General features: G+C 37.7%; 1 protein-coding gene across 1 annotated transcript in view; it reads right to left on the reverse strand.

Annotated features, from left to right (window-relative positions):
* Positions 1-20,664, reverse strand: part of PCNX2 (pecanex 2) — a gene marked incomplete at its 3' end in the record, with an annotated part of 150,331 nt that overhangs the window by 57,466 nt on the left and 72,201 nt on the right. Inside the window, exons 19-21 of the mRNA XM_080342527.1 lie at positions 20,359-20,509; positions 16,052-16,193; positions 11,445-11,622 (exon numbers count right to left, since the gene is read on the reverse strand). Coding sequence (XP_080198653.1) covers positions 11,445-11,622; positions 16,052-16,193; positions 20,359-20,509 — 471 coding nt within the window. The remainder of the gene's footprint in view (positions 1-11,444; positions 11,623-16,051; positions 16,194-20,358; positions 20,510-20,664) is intronic.

Raw genomic sequence — 20,664 nt, forward strand, 5'->3', positions numbered from 1 at the left:
GGAATTAATGCAAGATAAATTATATTTTATGATTAGCTTTCATAGGTATTCAGACCTTATTTTAGTAAGGGACAAAAATACATTCTTCATTTGAAATTCAAACCTGCAATGAGGTACATTTTAAACCACCATACTAAGGTAGCTCCCAGATTACCCTTCTTCAAAAAAGTATGTCTGCTTTATTAGGAAGTAGGAAGACAGGTTGTGATATTCGCTGCATGTATCACACCACCAGTCAGACACTTGAGTGTTACAAGAGAAGAGACTCCGGGAGAAAGTGGATATAGCAAACAGAGGGGGCTCAATGCACGTGGAAATCAGACTGATTTCTTGAGAACACAACATCGTCATTTGTTGAATCAATGGGAGAAGCTATCATTATGTAAACACATGCTTGGCATTAACCATGAATTGTAGCTGCATTTTCAAGATCAAATCACCTAACCATAAAAAAGTTGCATTAACATGAATTTTTATTGTTGTGCGGTACAGATTAAAAACCACTGAATTTACTTTTTCTTCCTGTAAAATATGTTTCGTGCTGCAACTAGCAGTTTGTGATTGAAGAATGACATGTACTTATTCCCTAGAACGCATTTTTTTCTGCCAGCTCTCTTTGCATCAGGCCAAAACAGATCTTGTCTGCACTGGGCCATCAGATTCATACTGCAGAGTGAGTTCCTGACAAACTGTCAGGAAAGATTTGGCCATCAATGGACACTAGTGCTCAACACACACACAAGTTGACAGTGAAACAGGAGTACATGCAATATTTCATGTTCATATAGCAAATATACATTGAATTTCCATAGCAAACTTTTTAATTGAGTTCATGAAAAACACAATATTGCCAACATACTGAAAGACTGAGGCTGTATCAATACATGCATCCATCGAATGTTCCCAGGCAGTGGTGGTGTGTATGTTGTTAAACTGTTAGAAAGGTCGCTGGGAAGGTTTTGGTCTGGCCCAGCCAGCACTCCTCCACGCAATGCCCAGGCATCTTTTTGAACAAGAACCACCCATGGTCCATTGCCAGGTGGCTGTTCCATCCGTCCATTCCATGCACAGTATGGGAGAGTTTATTAATCTGTACACAAGTTTCCCCAGCAGAGCTGGCCTGAAGGACAGAGCACAGTCCTAGGGACACCTTGTTGACTAGTGTGTTGTCAGTCAGAGAGCGTGCACCTTCACTGGCCAATGCATCTCATCTGTCCTTCACTTATCACCCCCAAATTAAGACTTGGCCACCTGCATCCATATCAGCAATGCACTTACATGGTGTTTCACTGAGCTTCTCCATGAACTGTTGTAAATAATTGCAAATGAATTGGGAGGGAAGAAAGAATGACTAACAGCATTAATTTGTTTTGGTCTTTGTGCTACTGAAGGATCAGAGAAGCAGCTGCTAACTCCAGCTATAACCAGGCTCATGCCAACTCCAGTTATTATACAACTGATAAACCTTCCAGCTGAGATGAAAGCAATGCTTCATGTTTTCTTTGCTTTGGCAGGACTCAAATTAGAAGCAATATGCAAAACGCAGATTATGTTAACTTTTCACAGGCACACTATTTAAAACCACCAAAGCCCTAATAAAAACAAGATGTTATGATCTCTTCAAGGCACAGCCTTGTTACCCCTGTTTAGTTTGAGAAATTAATATCTTGTCAACTTTGTTTTCTCTCAAAAATATTACAGGTGACTTGAAAGCTACAACATTAGCTAAAGCAGGCAAGTAAAGCCGAACTGAAACTAGGACTGACTTATTTATTTGAATCCTGTTTAGCACATTTTGGGTTTGCTTTATTTTGCTTAATTTTTATTTAACTGAAATGTCTGAATGAACAGCTGGGAGAAAAACTGTATCTGCTAAAAGATTTAAGGAAAGGGTTGAAAAAGCTAATGACTCACATCTGAAACCTCAAAAATTCAAAACTGCAGCACAACCCAGTGAAATTCTGCCTGTTACAGACTGAAATCACAAAGCCATAAATCACCCCAGCTATGCTCAAAGCTCAGGGTTCATCAAAAGGTTTTTAAACCTCAAATAAAATTCAGGTTTTGCATTTGCTAAGAAGGCAGATTCAGGAGGAGACCCTTCTGGCTTTTTGTTCCATTACATTGCTTTAATCATTCTTTAATATTTACACATTCTTGAAAAACAGACCATAGAGCCCAAGTTCACTATTGCTTCTAACAAGTCCTACTACTTCTACATTCACCACCACCTGAACTTGCTGTTGTTTCTTTGAACACTTTGCCTCTCGACTGATGTTTCTACAGGACAGGCAATGGAGCTCATTTCCATTCACAAGAACATGAAGCTAAGAAGAATGCTCTAGTGAATCTCTCTTGGCTTTTGAGAGTCTTATAACACTGCACCTAAAGGCTTGGGAATATGTGATTTTCAAGCTACTGCTTTCATTAAGAGTTGTCAAGTACCTCTATTACCTCTTAAATTACCGCTTCCAGGGCATGTTCTGCAAAACACTTTAAGGGTAACATGGCATTAGCATTTTACTTATCTAACTATAATTGCTAAAGGTGATATCATCTAGCAACTATAATATAGAGATTTAGGAAGGGGGGACTTAGCTTTACATTTGCTTTTTTTCATTTTGCTAGAATCATCTGAAAAAAATATTTCTCCTTGTCAGTTTTACCCAATTTACAACATGCTTTCTCCTATATCTGGTATAGGAACTCCAAGTATTCACAAAACACTGCTGCTTTTCTCACAGAAAGAAACTGAAGCTAAAAATTGCCTTCAGAAATAGGAGGAAGCTGATCCTCAGAAATAGTCACTCTTATTTCAACTACAACTAACTGCATTTCAGTCTTCAATAATCGTTAAGACACTAGCTCAAGAGCAAAACCTTCAATAACATTTTTAAATTGTCAGAAACAATACAGTGTTAAGAATGGATTAGGAAAATCAAAGCCCACCTGGAGTTGAAACCCATGAGGAAACTAAAAGGTAACAGGAAGGACTTCCACAAATACATCAGCAGAAAACGACAGACTGGGGAAAAAAAACATGGACCCACTGCTGAATGGGGCAGGGGACCTGGTGACAAAGGGCATGGAGAAGGCCGAGGTGCTCAATGCCACCTCTGCCTTGGTCTTCACTGGTGAACCTTCAAGAATTGCAGGCCCCTGAGACCTGCAGGAAAGCAGGGAGAAATGAAGACACCCTAAACAGTGAGGGATTATTTAGGGGTACATTTAAACGAACTAGACAAAAACATTTCCTGGGACCTGATGGTACACCTCAGCTCTTCTCTGGTTCTGTGAAATATGCAGTTTATCCTCAGTAAAGTTTTGTTTGAATGAGGGTAATAACTTTGGTGTGAGGTATATTTTTCAAACAGAGATAGATACAAAAGGGGAACCTTCCCATCTAAAGTGTAAAAAATTATAATAATAATAAAAAAAAATCTGTGCTGAGTTTTAACCCTCTCTTTATAAAGGCTTCCTTAAACATGTATAAAAAGGAATTTTTCGTTAAAACTTCTGCATCTCAGTTTAGGATGATTAATAAAGGAACATTTTTATTAAGCCTTCATAGATCTTCAGTGTTTTCTACAGTTCACATAGCAGAAAAATGATATATTATTTAAGGGACATAAAGATCTAATATTCCTAGATATCTTTACTTATGACAGTTTTGCACAGCAAACAGTTTTTAAGTCTTTGATAAAGAGTTTAAATTATCAGTGTATAGAGTAAATTTAAACTAGCACATTCCCACTGCTGTCGAATGGAAATGTAAAACATGCATCCATCTTTCATATTTAATGTGGACACACACGTTTTATCATCTTAATCATTCTTAAGTCTTCTATGAGTTCTGAAGCCTCTGGAGACCTCTGGCACATAAGCTAGCATTCTATGTATCTATAAAGAAAGCAGAGGCAAAGAGTTACCTCTCAGAATTTCTTTTAGATCTGGTTATTCTTAACCAAATTTAAGTAACATTACAAACTAGAAGTTAATGGAAATTAGTTAACACAAACCCCCTAAAATACTTTGGAATCTGAAACATCATTGAAATTTTATCTCCTTTTCTCAGTTTGGTAGATTTCAATAAACTAGGAAGAGATTAACATCTGAATTTAAATGACACTGAGTGTGATTTGCTGTGCAATGCTTTCAGCTTTTGGCAGCCTCTCTATCTGTTTAGCATGTGTTGGGACTCTGTGCGGGCAGACTCCTCGGCAATACCGCGACTAAATAACACATGAACATTAACAATGTCTTGCTAAGCTTGAATTTTGCTGTGTTTTTTGAAAAAGCAAACATACAAATCAGTTTAAAACAAAAGTATCTGTCATATATGGCTATATGCTCTATGTGCAACACAAAATTGAGAGATTAAGAAAGTTAAATGCAGAAGGCAATTATTTCCCACTTTGAACAGGTATTTCTTTATATTCCTGTTTAAATCCTGAGAACCTAAGGTGGATCTGAACTCAAACTATTAAATGCTAGGGGGGTATTTAGTTTTTCATGGTTAAGCTAATTCTGGTCAATTGGCAGCTCCAAGTCTTGAAGTAAATTCCAATACCTACAGGTTGTTGGTTTGTTTGTTTGTTTTTAATGTCAATAAAAATTAAGATACATTAGGAGTGAAAAGTTGTGAGCATGTATGTGGTTTTGGATATGAAATTATACTTATGTGGAACAATTTTATTCTAGTTTATGGCTTTGTTTTGCAAACCATTGACTTTGTTTTTTATTTAATGCCATTTAAAAGAAATTTCACCTATGAAATCCTGCAAAACAAGATTTACTGGAAATATTGAAGGGCTTTTTATGTTAAGTCTGTGACATTCTGTTGGTGTGTTTTAACAGCACTGTGTTTGAATTTAAAAGAAGTACTTTCCAGGCTGTCTTTATTTGCTTCTGCTTACAGACATTTGAAGCCTTTATGTTGTAGGGTTTCAAGAACATTGTCTAATGCAACATATATTAGAGAAGCAAAACATAATCAGTCAAAGGCTGTGATATCAAACCTCCTGAAACAGTGTTCAACACTTGATATCGACAGTGTACAAAACAGGTGTATTTTAAACAGTTTGAGTAAAAGTCTTGGAAACCATACATTTGAAGTTAAATGTTAGGCATTGAGCAGAGGGAAGTACAATGAAGATGATGACAATAAGATGATGGTAAAACATAACAAGCAGCCCTGGATCTATCTGCTCATGGCACAGGCTGCTTCTTCCAACACCGTTAGCTGACGGCAAGAGCCTGTGGCACTGTAAGAAACCATCTCCCAAGGTAAGCAAAAAGCATAAGATCAGAGCTAACTACTAATTTGCAGAGGGTCAGACAAGCAAAATTAATCAGTTAAGAGCTGCACTCATCCAGCCTCTTCAGTGAAGCCTTCGCTCCTGCCAAGACTGTATCTTCCCAGAAATCTCCTTTCCTAAAAATGGACATTAAAAAAAAAAGTACAAAGTTGTGCACCGAAGCACCAGATACTCAGGATTTCTCTTTCATTGCCTGTATTGACAGATAAGAACATGTCTCCATCAGCATGAAAGTATTATACATGAATATAGCCCTTAGTGTATAGTGATTTGGACTGAACCCAAGGAAGGTGTGTATATCTCCCTGCACCCCAAGTGTATTTGTCCCACTCTAAAGAAAAAAAAAAGAGACAAAATACAATTTGGGAATAGTATCAAGAATGAAGTCTGACAAAGAGGTCAGTGATGAAAAATCAATTAAGCCATTTCTCCAGCATTAAAAGGAAACATGAACTGTACAGTGCTTAAGGAGCCTATGCAAAATACTACTGGGATTAGCGTGTCAAATATCAGATGTAGCCTTGGGTATTTTACTCAGCAGAAAGTGTCTTAACAGGGTTTATATGCTAAATATCAAAAATTGAGGAAACAGCTGTGAGCTGAGAGAGCAGCTGATTAAGACACTGGATTTCAGTATGCAGAAACGGCAAGAAATGGATTAAAATATGAATTAACAACTTAGTGCCAGAAGCTTTGAAGTGAAACATCAGATTTAGAGAAGGACGAAAAAAATCACAAGGGGACAAGAAAAAGAGTAAGGCTTTTGACTTATAAGTAGCACCTAAATCAATCAATGGGACATGTCAACTACCTAAGATTTTTATTGCCATAAAAGCAATAAAAAGATCCAATAGGTTAATTACTTGACTTCAACAAAGCACCAACAAGGTCAATACACTTCCTCATAGAATGAAGGAAAATAAGATGACACGCATTTCTTTCCTGTCCAAGGGATTGTGGTGTGGATGTTGAAAGGTAAGACTGATTAGCAGAGGTCTGGCAGGTTGTTACAAACTGACTGTCTTAGCTGGAGTTACTTTGACATAATGATCATCTTTCACGGATGTGTGACATTGGATTCTATGGCAGAAAGAAATACATGAAAAGAGACAAAATCTTTCAAAAAATAAAAAATGCAGATTCCTTATTAGTTGGAAAATGTATTCTGGGAGAGAAGAAAAAATATCAGACAGGGAAATTGTATTCTTAAGTGAGCTCAGCAGGGTAAGAGTACTTAGGCAAATGAATTCAGTGTTAATGAAGGCAAATTTAACAAGCTCTGGTTCTTTGATTATTTTGCCTTATGCACAAAGACAAATTCAGAACCCTCAGAGGACTCAACTATAAGAAAACACAAGGTGATTTCGTATTTTAGTGTTGCTAATTAGTTCATCCACACACACAAATTAAGAGGCCATTAAACTGCCTGACAGTAACATACAAGACACTGAAAGGGATAAGAAGTTGCAGTCCTACACATTAGCGGCTTAATGACACTTGGTCCTATAATTCCCTCCAGGATCTCTGCAGTAGATGAGTGTGTAAGGTAGGGGTGCCTCTTTCTTTAGGGTTTAAAGGAAGCTACACAGGTTTGGCAAAAATGCATATTCCAAAGCCAGGTATCAATTGTCAGTTGAAAGAGTGGCTGGTAAAAGAACCACTTTACCAGTTTGTCATACAAAAATCTCCATCATGCAGCTGGTTTCTCCCCGTAGTGAAGAGACTGGAAAACAAACAAAAAAAAAACCCCACACAAACCCACAAAAAAACCACCACAAAACCACCACCATGAACAAAAAAAACCCAACAAACAAAACAATACCCACACTAGTTTTGTGTAGTAGCCAAGGAGCATATTACAGCCAGAAGCATCCGCACTCACACTACCAAGTTTTTTTTTCTGCCTTTGCTCTTTAAGCTCAACATCAGCATGACTTGAGGTTCTAAAAGCTGTTCAGGGAGACTCTACAGCCCCCTCCACCAGCAAGATTTAGAGCATGTCCACAGCACTGGATGAAATGCAAAGCCACATCTTTAAGAGAACACAGAAAAAGATCTGGGGACAACACTTGCCATGAGCATCTTCATTAACACTCAGTTCCAAAACTATATCCTCATTGTTCAAACTATTTGCATTGCTTTCTACTCCACACTTAATAATACCTGTTCCTTTTGGACTTAAAAAGTTGGCATTCCAGACATTCTTTAAAAGCAGCTCACTCATCTGCCAAGAGCAGCAGTGCTGGGAACATGCCTTTTTTTTAAAAAAAAAAAAAAAAAAAAATCACACTGAAGAAAGATGCACTAGATGAACTATGACATGCACTTAATCATCCATATGCTCTCCCTCTCATGTATGTGTTGTGTACATTAGCATTTTGTCAGTAGACATCAGATGGGTGGAAGAAAGGTCCATCTTTTCATCATTTTCAAATAGATGACTCTTTCCATGCCCCCAAACTGGTTAACATTCCCACATTTTTTATCCTATTAAAGAAAAAGTCTTAGAGTTTTTCCTACTGTTAGAAGTCTAGGAAGAAATCTCCTAAGGCTTGTTATATATCTGACCTTTGCTCCACCTATGAAGAATATATTCTCAGTTATTTGTGTGTTTCCATTTTCAATGAACATTCTTATTAACCTTTGCACTGACACTATCTCCTAAAAAGTCCAGGGAGAACAACTGGCTCATTTTAAAAGTTTGCATGGAGTCATGTAAAACAAGAAGATTGTCTTGATTATCCAGTTTGACTTCTTGTAAAGCATTACACCCACAATTTATGAATGTGCAATCATGTAATTTTAAAAGGCCATTCAGCTCTGATTTAAAGAATATAGACAATGGGAGTTTTGGACAGAAGAATCCCAGGCTGTAGCCGAAAAGACAAACTGAGCTGGCTACGTGGGAAGCCTTAACATAACAGAGATGGAGAAATCCTGTTCCACTTGAATTGAAAGCCACAATCATTCTTTAAAATAAATAAGAAAGTTGTTTCCTAAACATTTATCTTGCTCCCTTCCCAAATCAATCTGAAAGATGAAACAGTACACTCTGCGTATGCCTCATCAACTTTTAGCATTAAGTTTTCATATTTCACAACTTGTCAAAATGTAAACAGCTACTGATTTTTTTAAAAAAGAAGTGAATTAACCATGTCACATTAATAAATCCTATAATGTTACAAAGACCAAAAGATACAGACTGATTAAAAACATCCTCAGAAACAGAACTGAATAGACTCTCTTGTTCTCTGTGTTGCCCCACTGTGGGCGGTTTGGCTATCTGCAAACAGAGATAAAAATCTGTGAGCAGCAATTTGGACTTCCATGCCTCAACTTGTTCAGGAAGCAATATGCTCATTTAGAGCTTCTGATTTGACTAAATCACATTAAATCAACAGCACAGTGGGGAAAATGAGGGAAGAACAATCAGTGAGATATTCAGAAATATTCTACTCAACATTATTAGCAAAGTTTTATTCAACATAATCTGCTTCAAGAGTCACTAGTGCAGTTGTAAATGTCTCTTGAATTTAGATGCCTTCTTCCCTAGTGTCTCATAAAAGAAAAGAAATGTTTACTACCATAGTGCTTTGAAAGCATGCAGATATCTTTTGGTGGGGTAACCATGCCTAAAAATTACCATCACTATGACACAGCGTTTCTAGTGTTCCCTAATTCAGATGGTAGTAATTTGGCACTTTCAATGAGTAAGCAGGAGTCAGTCACGATTGTTTAACAAGTTCTGCATAGACAAAGCTGATGGTAATAGAAACTATTTCAGCTTTTGTTTTTCTTTTTAAAAATAGTTGCAAACATAAAAGTGACTGACAGAATCTGTGAAGACCCATAAACCTTTCAGGAACAGAGGTGTATGCATCCTGCTTAGGGCCTATGATATGGAATAACACACAACATCCTCAAATGACTATATCCTTTACTAAATTTCCACAATGTTGACCTAATAAAAGCTCAGATCTTAATTAGGGTAAAGAAAACTTCAAATTTCAAAATGATTCGAAATTAATAGAACTCTAATTGCTATCATCTGCAATGCTATTTTTCAGATTGGCTTTAATGATCATTGTGTAACTGTGCATGTGCTTTTGCAATAAAAATAACTCAACCATTTAATTTCAATTTTTTAAAAATGCAACAAGGCCAAGTACACTTGATGAACTAATGACCTGCAAGATTTCAGATATTATCAGATATGAAGAAGCTGGCAGAAAAATACTAAAACTACATTTTAAAAACATGTCTGTAGTACAAGCTTTCAGCCTAGTAGAGCAATAGTTATTCTAGGAAACATCTCTGCTTAATTCAGCATGCATCTTTCATTATCTCACTTGTATTTCTATAACTAGTCTTTCTACTGTAAACAGTAGCTTCAAACTACCCAAGCAACTCCCATAAAACAACACTGAGAGCCTTTGTATTTGTCTCTTCCAAAAAAATGCAATAATCCACATCAGTATTTTGTGATATGCTCACAGGCTCAACATTTTCAAAAGAATCGATGAATAGTGAGACGTTGAATTCTGGGATGCTGATTGTTGGATCCTGTGAAGTGATGTTTGGAGAATGAGTTTTAGGACTAAATAAGCCATTATCCAGACATGGGATGTCTACTGATGCACATTACTAACAATCTTCTCTGGAGACAGAAAAGTACCCCTTACTCTAGGGAACACAGTAATGCAACACATACTGAAAACTGCCACAACACTGCCAACCACCCATCACTTTCACTGCTCAGCTTTCACTCCAAGGTAAAGAGTATAAAAAATTACTCTAACCCTGTTTTAGGATCACAGAGCTTGGGGCAGGGGTTCTTTTTAAAGCAGGGCTTTGTATCTCTTCTGCCCTCCCTCCTCAATCCTCAGTCCTTGTCTCCTCACCGCAGCAGAGAAGAAGCAGAACAAGCCTGAGAGCCAAAGGCCTGAAGCAAGTGAACGTACTGATGGAGTGTGATCCAAGAGTTCAGAGAAAAGAAAGAGCCCAATGTCCATCACTGAGCTGCTGTTACTCCTCCCTTACAGCTGCACAGAAATAAACCAGGAAAAGCATTTAACTTCCACTTTGTTCTTTGCTGGAATGACTGGGAACTCCCAACATAACACCAACAGACTGGGCCTTTCCTTAGGAAGGACAAAGCTTCCATTGTCTTTCTCCTCTCAGAAATGAAGTGGTGCTACCTGGGACATACACATAGTAGGAATATTTTAAAAAAAAAGAAGCCAAGCAAACAAGCCTGACAAAACCAAACCCAACTAACAACAAAAAAACACAATGAGGAAAAAACACCTCACCAGAGTTACCCTCAGACAAATGTATCAGATGTTATCACAATCGGGGACCAACAAGTTTAAAAACAAAACAAGATACAAAAGAACTAGTAAAAGCTTTAGGCAAGCTGCCAATACTTTCTCGTGTTTTATCAAGGTATCAGTTAAACGTGCTTCTTTCAATGAAACAGCAGATATAGCAAATCAGGACAGGACCTGATCCGACTGACGCAGAAAGAGTTGGTTTTTTTCTAAAGTAAATTCAAGTAGAGCACACTCCAAGAGTTAACAATGTAAAAGAGGAAGGAGCTCTGAGGTTAAGGTTAAGGGCAGCATCACAAGGATAACAGACTGAAAATAGGAAAAGAAAAATGTTAAGGCTGACATTAGGAAATCATTTATTATCATGAGGATGATTAGATAATGTATTAATTTCCCAAAGGAAGTTGTTGAGTCAAACACTAGAGGCATTCAAAGGAAACCTCGATAAAAACACCAGGTGATTGATCTGGAGGGCTGCCCTGCACTAATGACTCAAGAGGCTCTTTCCAGCTCACTGAGGATCCTCCTCCTCTTGAAAACAACATTTCTGAACTTTCTATAGCAACACGTGAACACAAAGTAAATGCAAAACATTGCACAAAAGCAGAAAAGACATTTAGCTGGAACCTTGTTTTCAGCTTAGATTTTTTTTCTTCTATAGTACCAATAATCCATGTCTATATTCATTCTTTTACTTCTAAAAAATCCAACTGCACACTGATCAGCAGAGAGACACTGAAAAGTTGTATAAAGCTATGAAATTTTCCAAAGAAATGACAGGAGCTATAAAACTTGCCTTATGAAACACGATGGACATCATGAAGAAATCCAGCAAGAAATTTTCTGAAATGTCTCTATAGTCAAATCGAAAGAAGATTACAGTAAAGCTCAATGTAACAAATTGATTAATGGGATTACAGAATGAGGAGCGGAGGAGTTTCATCCCAGCAACTGTTATCAGGATAATATCACAGCTGTAAGAAAGGCAGAAAGAAAACCTAGTCAAAGTCATAAAGCATTACATTATGAAGCTCTTAAATACAAATAGCTGTACCAGATGTATTTTAGATTGCTAAATATATCTAAATCTACAGATTTTAATTTCTGATATTCACATTTTATTAATTTCTGATCGTCATCCTATGTTCTTTTAATAATCAGATTTATTTTACCCACACGCAACTTCATTTTTTTCCCTTATCATTATCACACACTTCTAATCTGTAACAAAGAAAGAACTCTGTACTAAAACCAGTAGTATTGACTATTAAAAACCAAGAATCCAGAAAGGATATTTTTGTATAACTCTTAACATTTCAGTTTTGGAAATACCTTAGCACTTCCATTAATACATGACAGTAATTTGAGGGGAAAAAAAAAAAAAAACCAAACTTGAACTCATTCCAGTGTTTTTATTACTAGAAATTTCACTTGATGACAGAGTTTATAATTATTCTCATAATTTCATTACACACAATGTCAAAATTCTGGATAGAAACACACACAGATGTGAAATGCTTGAAATTCTTAACCATTGTTCTTAATTGGAAGGTCATCTGTTCTATATAGTAACTACTTCATCAGATGAAAAGAAATTGTGTGTTCATCTATGTGTTGTAAAATGTGTGCAGCCTGCATTTTACTCTCCCTTATTATATTCAAGAGAACAAAATCAAGCTGAGAACTCTAAATAGAAAGTGACCACACAGAAAATCGAAAGTCCAGTCTTTTAAGATTAAAGTGCTTGCTGCTATATCTCAAAAAATAACGTTCCTCTTAACTCTCCAGAAAACCACAGTTTTCTGTGTAAGAAAAGAAAATACAACTACACGAGAAGGAAAGATGGAAATAATATGTTGGCACCCCTTGAATAAAAAACAAAAACCACGCTCCGGTTTCTAGATATATATCTGAACACAGAGATTTGAGGTTGTTCAGATTTTTAAGATACTTAACAGAATCATAAAGATGGTCTTGCTTGGACAGTAATTTTGATCTCTTGATAATACAGCCTAGATCCCAGAAAGGTCTCAGACACACTTATTTTTAGATCACCTGGGTAGACGACCACTCCCCTGAAATGTGACACAGTAATGGGCTCCAGACCATGAACACTTATATGGTTCTGTATTTTATCCAATAACCACAGAAACAGGGTCAGGAGCAGGAACTGAAACACATGATTCCCCACTCCTTCAAGAATTTCCTTACCACCAAAGTAGGAGGATTTAAGAGCAAACCTCCCATAGCCTCTGCCTGCCTGGTAGTTGCTTAACAGAAGTATATCTCAAGCCTCCTAATGAATAAGGTAAAATTCAGGAGTGATGTTAGGTACTCTCAGGGCATTCTGGCAATTAAGCAAGTACATTGAGATTGCAGTTTTGCACTGTGATGCCCAAGAACCATACTGAATCTACTCCCAAAAAGGCTAACAAAACCTAATAGTCATGTACGAGTAACTCCCTGTTAATTGAGAGCCAGGTGATTTCTCTTCAGTAAATTAAACACATTAACTTTTTGGGACATGCATTGTCTTTTTGATGTTGGTAAAAAAAAGGGAGGGGACTTCAATTCATAATGAGTGACTCAAAGCAGGCCAAGTATTTGCAAAACACATGGAAGGTTCTCTTCCATCCTGCTGTGCACCAGGAGAAGAGCTGCTGCCATGACTGACATTCGACAGTCCAGAAAGCTCTAAACAGGTTTTCATCATTCTAGCACGGCTCATAAGTCTGCACATTTCTAGGCTGACTTTATGTGGCATTTATTCATTACTGTGTTTCTTCTGTAACACAAATGCACCTTTATTTGAGTGCAGGTCATTCTAAAAGATCCCCAGGACATCACTGTTTGAATGAAATGCCAAGCCGACCTTATTTCTCACCTTGTCAAATCTGTTCTTTTCAATTTGCCACAGATTTCTGAATGGAAAACCTAGCAACTAAGCTAAATAGATTCTGAAGCCACTAGAAACCATCCCAGTGTGTCTCATGTGAACCGGTTGGATCTCGCAGTCTTCAGAAAGAAGAAAATTCTTGCAACACGGAGGAATTTTCACATGGAAAACTTACAGATCATAGAGCAAAAGGAAGACTTTTTCCCTCACTGAATCAAATAACATGCAGAAAATTTCACCAAAAAAAAAAGACATTTTATAAAATAATGGTCTCAGGGATAACAGTAAATAATTTGCTTATTACCTTTCTTCTTTAAAGATATTGCCACCCAAGATGCTCCTCCTGAGGCCTTAACTCTCAGCAGAAAGCAAGAGAGAGAAAAAGAGGGGCTTATTTCTGAAGCCTCTGTGGCAGGTAACACAGGCAGGCTTTTCCACTTGTCAGCATGAGTCCCATTAATAACCAGCAGATTGGGTTCTGGAAAGCTCAAGCAAACTCCTGACTGTGAAGGAGCTGTTCTGCCTCCTCAACCAGCAAACCACTCCAGTCCTTTATATCACAAAGCAAGAGGGAAGCTTCTTTACAAAAATATATTCAAATGGAGAAAAACTTCCAAAAATCAAACCACGCAAAAGCTACCAGCCCAGACACTTCCAGACACAGAGCAGGAGAATGCCGTCTTCCCTTCTCTAAGGTATGATGTGGTCTGATCCTTGTGCAGTAAACAACTAAGGAACGTTCCAGCAACAGAAAATGTATTTAGGTATTAAAGCAGAGAAGTACAAGCCTCAGTAACACTGTATATGGAAGGAGCAAGGAGACTCCAGGATGCCTCAGAGGCTTACAGAGTTGAAGAGAAAGAGGTAGAATCCGAGGATGTGTAGCATTTACATGGCAGCTGTAGGGGAAGCATATTAAAGGAGTGCCAGAGAAGAAGGGATACAGGGAATGTTGTGGATAGACCTCAGTTACAATAAAAAGCACAAAACACAGGTTTGAAATCCAAGGTGATCACACAGACAACAAGGCGGATGGGAGAAGGAAAGGACTGTCATGGTATTCCCCTACAGGCCAAACAATGAGAGACAGACAAATGTAATTACTTTGTTTAATCTCAAGATTCTGGGGGACTGACTCACTACTTCTGAACGCTTGAGGGAGGTGAGATTTTAAAGTGCCATCTGGCTTGGAGGAATGACTATGTAAAAATAGCACCTTCCCTATCCTACATATTTGCCCTGTGCATGTATTCAGTCACGTCTGCTGACAGACAAATGAAATTTTGATTACTTTTTAGCTCTCCCAGTCTTGCAGAACCAAGGAGAGGGATGAGCATGAACTCGGTTTCACACTGGACAAAACCTGTAAACTCCTGAAGCACCTTGGCCTGAGCATCTCCCAAGTGCCGGGGGGAAAAGGGTCAATTGGGAACTACACATGCCACCCCTGAGTGACTGCTGAGAGTCCCTCTGGAAAAGTAGTTGTTTCGGAAGAACATGCAGAAAATTTGACTCCTGACTTAGTTCTAGTTTCAGCCCCTAAAAGCAGGAACCACCTTTTCCTTATAGTTGTGTAGTCCTTAAAGTTGTTTGCTCTTCAAGAGAGAAGAATAATTAAAACAACACACGATTTTTACATCTAAGATCTTTTCTCTAAATTATTATTAGCACTGAGGAACTCCCCTTCCGCTCCAGCAGTTTTTCCTGCTACTGGAACCTTCCTTCTTTGACACAGGCTGTTTTGTTGTTTTTATCATCTGCATCACTGTCATGCTGATAAAAACACTGCAGAAACTCTGCTCACTGGAGATTCTGCAGTCACTAAGCCTGCTGAGTATCTGCAGTAAGCAACTCACTGACCAAAATATTTCCCATAAAAGGCTGTCTGCAGGGATCATACTGTGAGACCATGGATCAGCATCAGCACTTCTGCTTAATATCAGAGACATCAGACTTTGGAAAATTCTGTATCCTTACCTTTTTCAAACCACTCCTATTGCAGGACTAACCATCATTCTACACTGTTGAATATTTTATTCAGTCTCGCCTTAAAAGACTTGTGTGGTGAAGCTTCTGATAACTCCTTTGGGAGACTACATTGTAGTCTTAAAAATCCTCAGTTAGAAAATGTTTCCTGATATCCAGCCTAGATTTCTCATTTTTATCTGATTAATTCTCATTATCCCACTGTGTTTAAGCCCACACACCTGCAGCCTGGTGTAGTGTGTCTTGCTTTTAATTGACATTTAGACATTCCGTGTATATCTATATATAGCTCTGTAATCTTTTAATTTCTCTCTCCTCACTGGAGTCATGTCTTAGCATGTGCTAAAGTAGTTTTGCTTTTCTCTTTCAGCAACGCCAATGATTATTGTATACTTAACTTACAATGCACAAAAGCAAACTGTGACAAGCAGACTTATTCAAGAAACAAATTTCATTTCTCAGTCTTCTGTCTAATCCCAAATATTCTACTAATCACATGTTTTGAGTTATAACCTACTTACTGTGTACCAAGCTTCTTGTATTTACTAATTGAGAAAGCATCAATGGTGAGGGCATTCAGTATTATAGCTGGATACAAGATGTATTTCTCAAAGCATTGAAGCCACACATAGAGCCTTTCAAACCACATCAAATGAGCAGCATCTGAAATAGAAATTCAGATAACAGATCATTTCATCGAATTAGCAGCATTTTTGCACTGCAATACTGTAGAAGAAATAAGTTAGGTCACAATAATAAATATCAGCCAACATGAAACAAAAGAATTCATAATTCTTTTGCAATAGAGAAATAATTTTGTTCTCTGAATTTAGAGCATCTGTTTTGCTGCTTGTAACTGCACTCATGAGAAATGCTCAGAAACAATAGGAGATGGTACATGCTTGATGGTAGTTTCTACATAATCGAATTACTAGTCACTATATTAAATAGCGCTTTTAGTGATGTAATGGCTCCAGAGAAACCCTCTTCTGCTCTGGCACTGACCTGGTGGGTGACCTAGGAAACCACATTTGAACTCTGTGCATCTCCTTTCCCATCTTATAGTGGCAAAATGATGTTCATTAGACTTCAAAGTATCATTGACATCACTGATAAATGAAATATCCTTTCAGCTCTATTGACTGAAGAATTAACAGGAGCTAGAAACTGTCATAGATATTTCTCAAAACACTTAAACAGCCATTGTAAAAAGTATCTGCCAGGATTACATTAATCATCAGTAAAGAATATATTTTTGTATGCAGTGGAGTTTTCTAATGACATGACAGTGCTTAATATGAGTATTAAACAAGAACTAAATGCTCTGTGCAGTTCAACTGCTATGACAACATAGGTGAACTGAGTGCAGAAACACTTGTGTATAGACAAAAATAATGTCTTTATTCTCAACTGAGCGCAGATTGACAAGGTTATTGGAAAAAACAGTGAATGCAAAAAGGCAGAACTTGATATTGACTCAGAAATAACAATGTCAGCTACTGAATCTCCAATACTCTTCCCTGAAGGAATGAAAATAATTACATATACACATCCCACCCTCCCACACATACCTTTTCAATGACAGGCAAAGACATGCTACATGCTGAATCATCAGATTTGCCTGTTCTACAGGCACAGTTGTGTATTGTATATGTTCAAAGAGAAAAGATCTAAAAGCAATCCTTCTAAATTAGATTTAAGTCATGCTTTGCCAGTATCTTAAGCTGACACTCTTGCAAAAATCTGCCTTCAGAAAATATTATCAACTTCTGTTTCCTGTTATAATGTAAAAATGTTTCCTCTTCTTATTACCTAAAGGCCAGCTCCTAAAAGTTCATACACGCAGCAAAATGTCCAGTTTGGAACTTAGCTGTTTTTCTCTGTTCCTCTCTCCTCCTCCTGAACTACAAATTACTCCCAGAGCTCCACTCAAGAACTTCATTCAGCTGCCCAAAGCTGAGCTCTGTGTTAAGAACTCAAGCTTGAATAAAGAGATGTGCATATCACGCAGACCAAAGAGAAGGCAGCTACAGGAGCAGAGAGTGATGTGTGCAGACAGTGCAGAGAGATCACATTCAGAGGAGGCCCAGGGAAAGATGTGCATGCTTTAAAAATGGCTTATGTGAATCTGTGAGGTATAAAAGCAGTGGTGGGAAGAAGTAGATTAGAAAAATTGTGTCTCATGTTCCAGGGTTTATTTCTCACTCAGTCCAGCACTACTTTCTATACATCTATTATACCATAAGCTCATACATCTTGACCTCAGCCTTTATTCCTGCAGTCAGGCAAAACAATGACAAGCAATAAATGAGTTATCCCACAGGGGTATCATCAGAACTGGTCTGATACTTGTGATTCTGTTCAAGGCCTGAAAGTTTGAGCAGCTCATCCAAAGTCTATGAAACAAAGCCAGGAATGACTTGTGGAATTGTCGTTACCAACTGCTTGTCTAATTGCAAACAATCATCCGTCTCCCCATAGCATTACATTTGTCAAAAATTGGGATGCTGAAAATTAAATTCTATACAGTAAAAGCTCCTTACATACATCTTGTTTTGTGTACTTCTCCCTTCATTGTCCATGCCTGACAACTACAGCATACTATCCTTTTCCAAGTTTCTCTTTCTGTATAAACAGGGAATCTTTAAGTTCAGCTCCTACATTTTTCTTACAGGGTAAAAGAAATAAGACAGCCTGTCAGACATATCTATCAAAGGGATTACACAACCTTTTCTTCAGCCTGTCTCATCTCAGAACATGATAAAAAGCCTCTGCAGCAGCCTAAGGGACTGAAATGTGTGTGCGTATATATATATATATATATATATATATATATATATATATACTCGTTTTTTTAACACACAATACCGGGTAGACTGCAATAACACTTAAGCCCCACAGTGTAGAAATGGACCACATATAAAATGAGGATTGCAAAAAAAGGAAAAAAGCCTGTTGCCCACAGCAGGTAGAATGGGAAATGCAGCTGATCTCAAAGCAGAAGGAAACCCATCTGCGGAGATCAGTCTGGCAGATCTCTACCCTCAACCTTTTCAAAAGCTGAGTCATTGCATTTAGGAAAAAAATGTTTTCTGACTAATGAAGACAGACCTAATCAGGACAAGGGAAAGAAATACTACAGTAGTCTTTTATGATTAATTGATGTAACAAATAATAAAACTTGGGTATTCATCAGAATTACTGATTATCAGGGAGAAGAAGCCCTGAACAATGTTTTCAGTTGGACATGATCCTTAAAACAAGATTTATATTTCTACTACACTTCCCTTGGCATATTGCGTTAAAAGCTAAAAGTCAACCTTCAATCATGTCTCCTGAGTACTTTTCTCATACTCAAGCCTTCTTTGGAAAGTAATCACTTTGAAAGACATGAATTTTTTAAGATAAGATTTAAATCCTTAATGCATGGTTTTGCAGAGAGTGATCTGAACTCTTTTGTTGTCTAGTTGAAGAACAGACTAAAGTCCCTCAGCAGACTGTGTTCTGACAACACTGTCTTCAAACACCTCAGGAACATATTGGGAATGATTAAGGCATAGGATCCATCAAGAAATGACAAGCAAGCTTTTGACTGGTAGCAAAGGCAAGATGAGAGCTTGGGGGTAAAAAAAAAAAGCTGTGCTTCTCAAAATGTACCGTCTGCTTGCAGAAATTACTGTATCAGAACTGGAAATCAGACCTCGACATACTAAAATATTTACTGATACTCGTATGTATGTGGGCACCACTCACTGAAGCCAGCAGACATTAGCAAGAACAAATTTTGAAGAAAATTTTTCAATTCCTTTCCATTTTAATGTTTCCCTAAAAGTGTTATTATGGAAATTAGAATTCTTAAGCTGCACTACCCATGCTGTTCAAATAATACATAGTTATATGTCAAAAGTAGAAAAAATTCTGCCTCAATTTCATCAATCATTTTAAATTATATAAAATGCCAATGTATTGAGCGTGAACTATAACATATCAAGCAACACAGCAAGTAACAGTACTGTAATGTAAAAGCAAAAGGCTGAACAGACAATGGCTTGTGAAAGGCCACTTAGGGACAGTAAGATGATTAAGGGACAGGAGCATTTGACATAAGAGGAGAGGCTGAGAGAGCTGGGACTGCTTAGACTTCAAAAGGCTCAGGGGGCATCTGATTAATGCTTGATTCAGGGCATTTTAGGGATACAAATACATGATGGGGAGGGTAAAGTTGATGGAGCCGGACTGTTCTCACTAGTGCACAGTGACAGGACAAAAGGAAATGGACACAAACTGAAATTCCATTTCAACAGACAAAAAAACCAAACCAACCAAAACAACAACAAAACAAAAAAACCAACACAAACCCCAAACAAACAAGAGACAAACATCCTACCCCCCACCCCCAAAATCCCCAAACAAAACACAACAAAAACCCCCATGCTAAAATCCATACACACACACACCCCCCTTTCTTAGAGTGAGCACAATAAGAGTGCTAGAACAGGCTGTCTAAAAAGGATTCCATGCTTGAAGATATTAAAAACCGGGCACAGCCCTGAGCACACTGCTCTAGTTGGCCCTGCTCTGAGCAGAGGACCTGGACTAGACAGCCTTAGCCCTTCTGTGCAGTGGTCTCAGGAGACAACTACAGGTTCACAGATTTGCTGGTGATCAGGGGGAAAAAATGGAAGTGATGGTGTATTCATGCTATTCAGAAGAGAGAAATGTAAAGCATAATTTATTCTCCCTGATCTGTTCCTCCTGGATTTACTTTATATTTTTTTTTTAACCAAGACAAGCTTCAAGTCATTGCATCCATTGTTTTATTACAAACCTCTCACTTCCCGTTGCTGGTGCTCTTTGCTTTTAAGTATGGGGTGGGAGATCCACAGCCAGGGATGATGCTTGCGAAGCTGAGGAAGCACGTAATGTGTTACAAACCCCACAGTCCATGCTAAAGCAAACAGGACAATGCTCAGAAATGGCTGGGCCAAAAGAGAAAACAAAACATGGTTATAATTTGCAAACAATACTTTCATATAAAACTTCTTAAAATATTTTTTAACAGTTCCTATACATAATTGTATTTCTATGCAATTAATTGTTATGCCTATGTTCAAACTCTGACTCCACAAGTGGA

The sequence above is a fragment of the Nesoenas mayeri genome, assembly GCF_963082525.1.
Source record: "Nesoenas mayeri genome assembly, chromosome: 3".
Lineage (NCBI taxonomy): Eukaryota > Metazoa > Chordata > Aves > Columbiformes > Columbidae > Nesoenas > Nesoenas mayeri.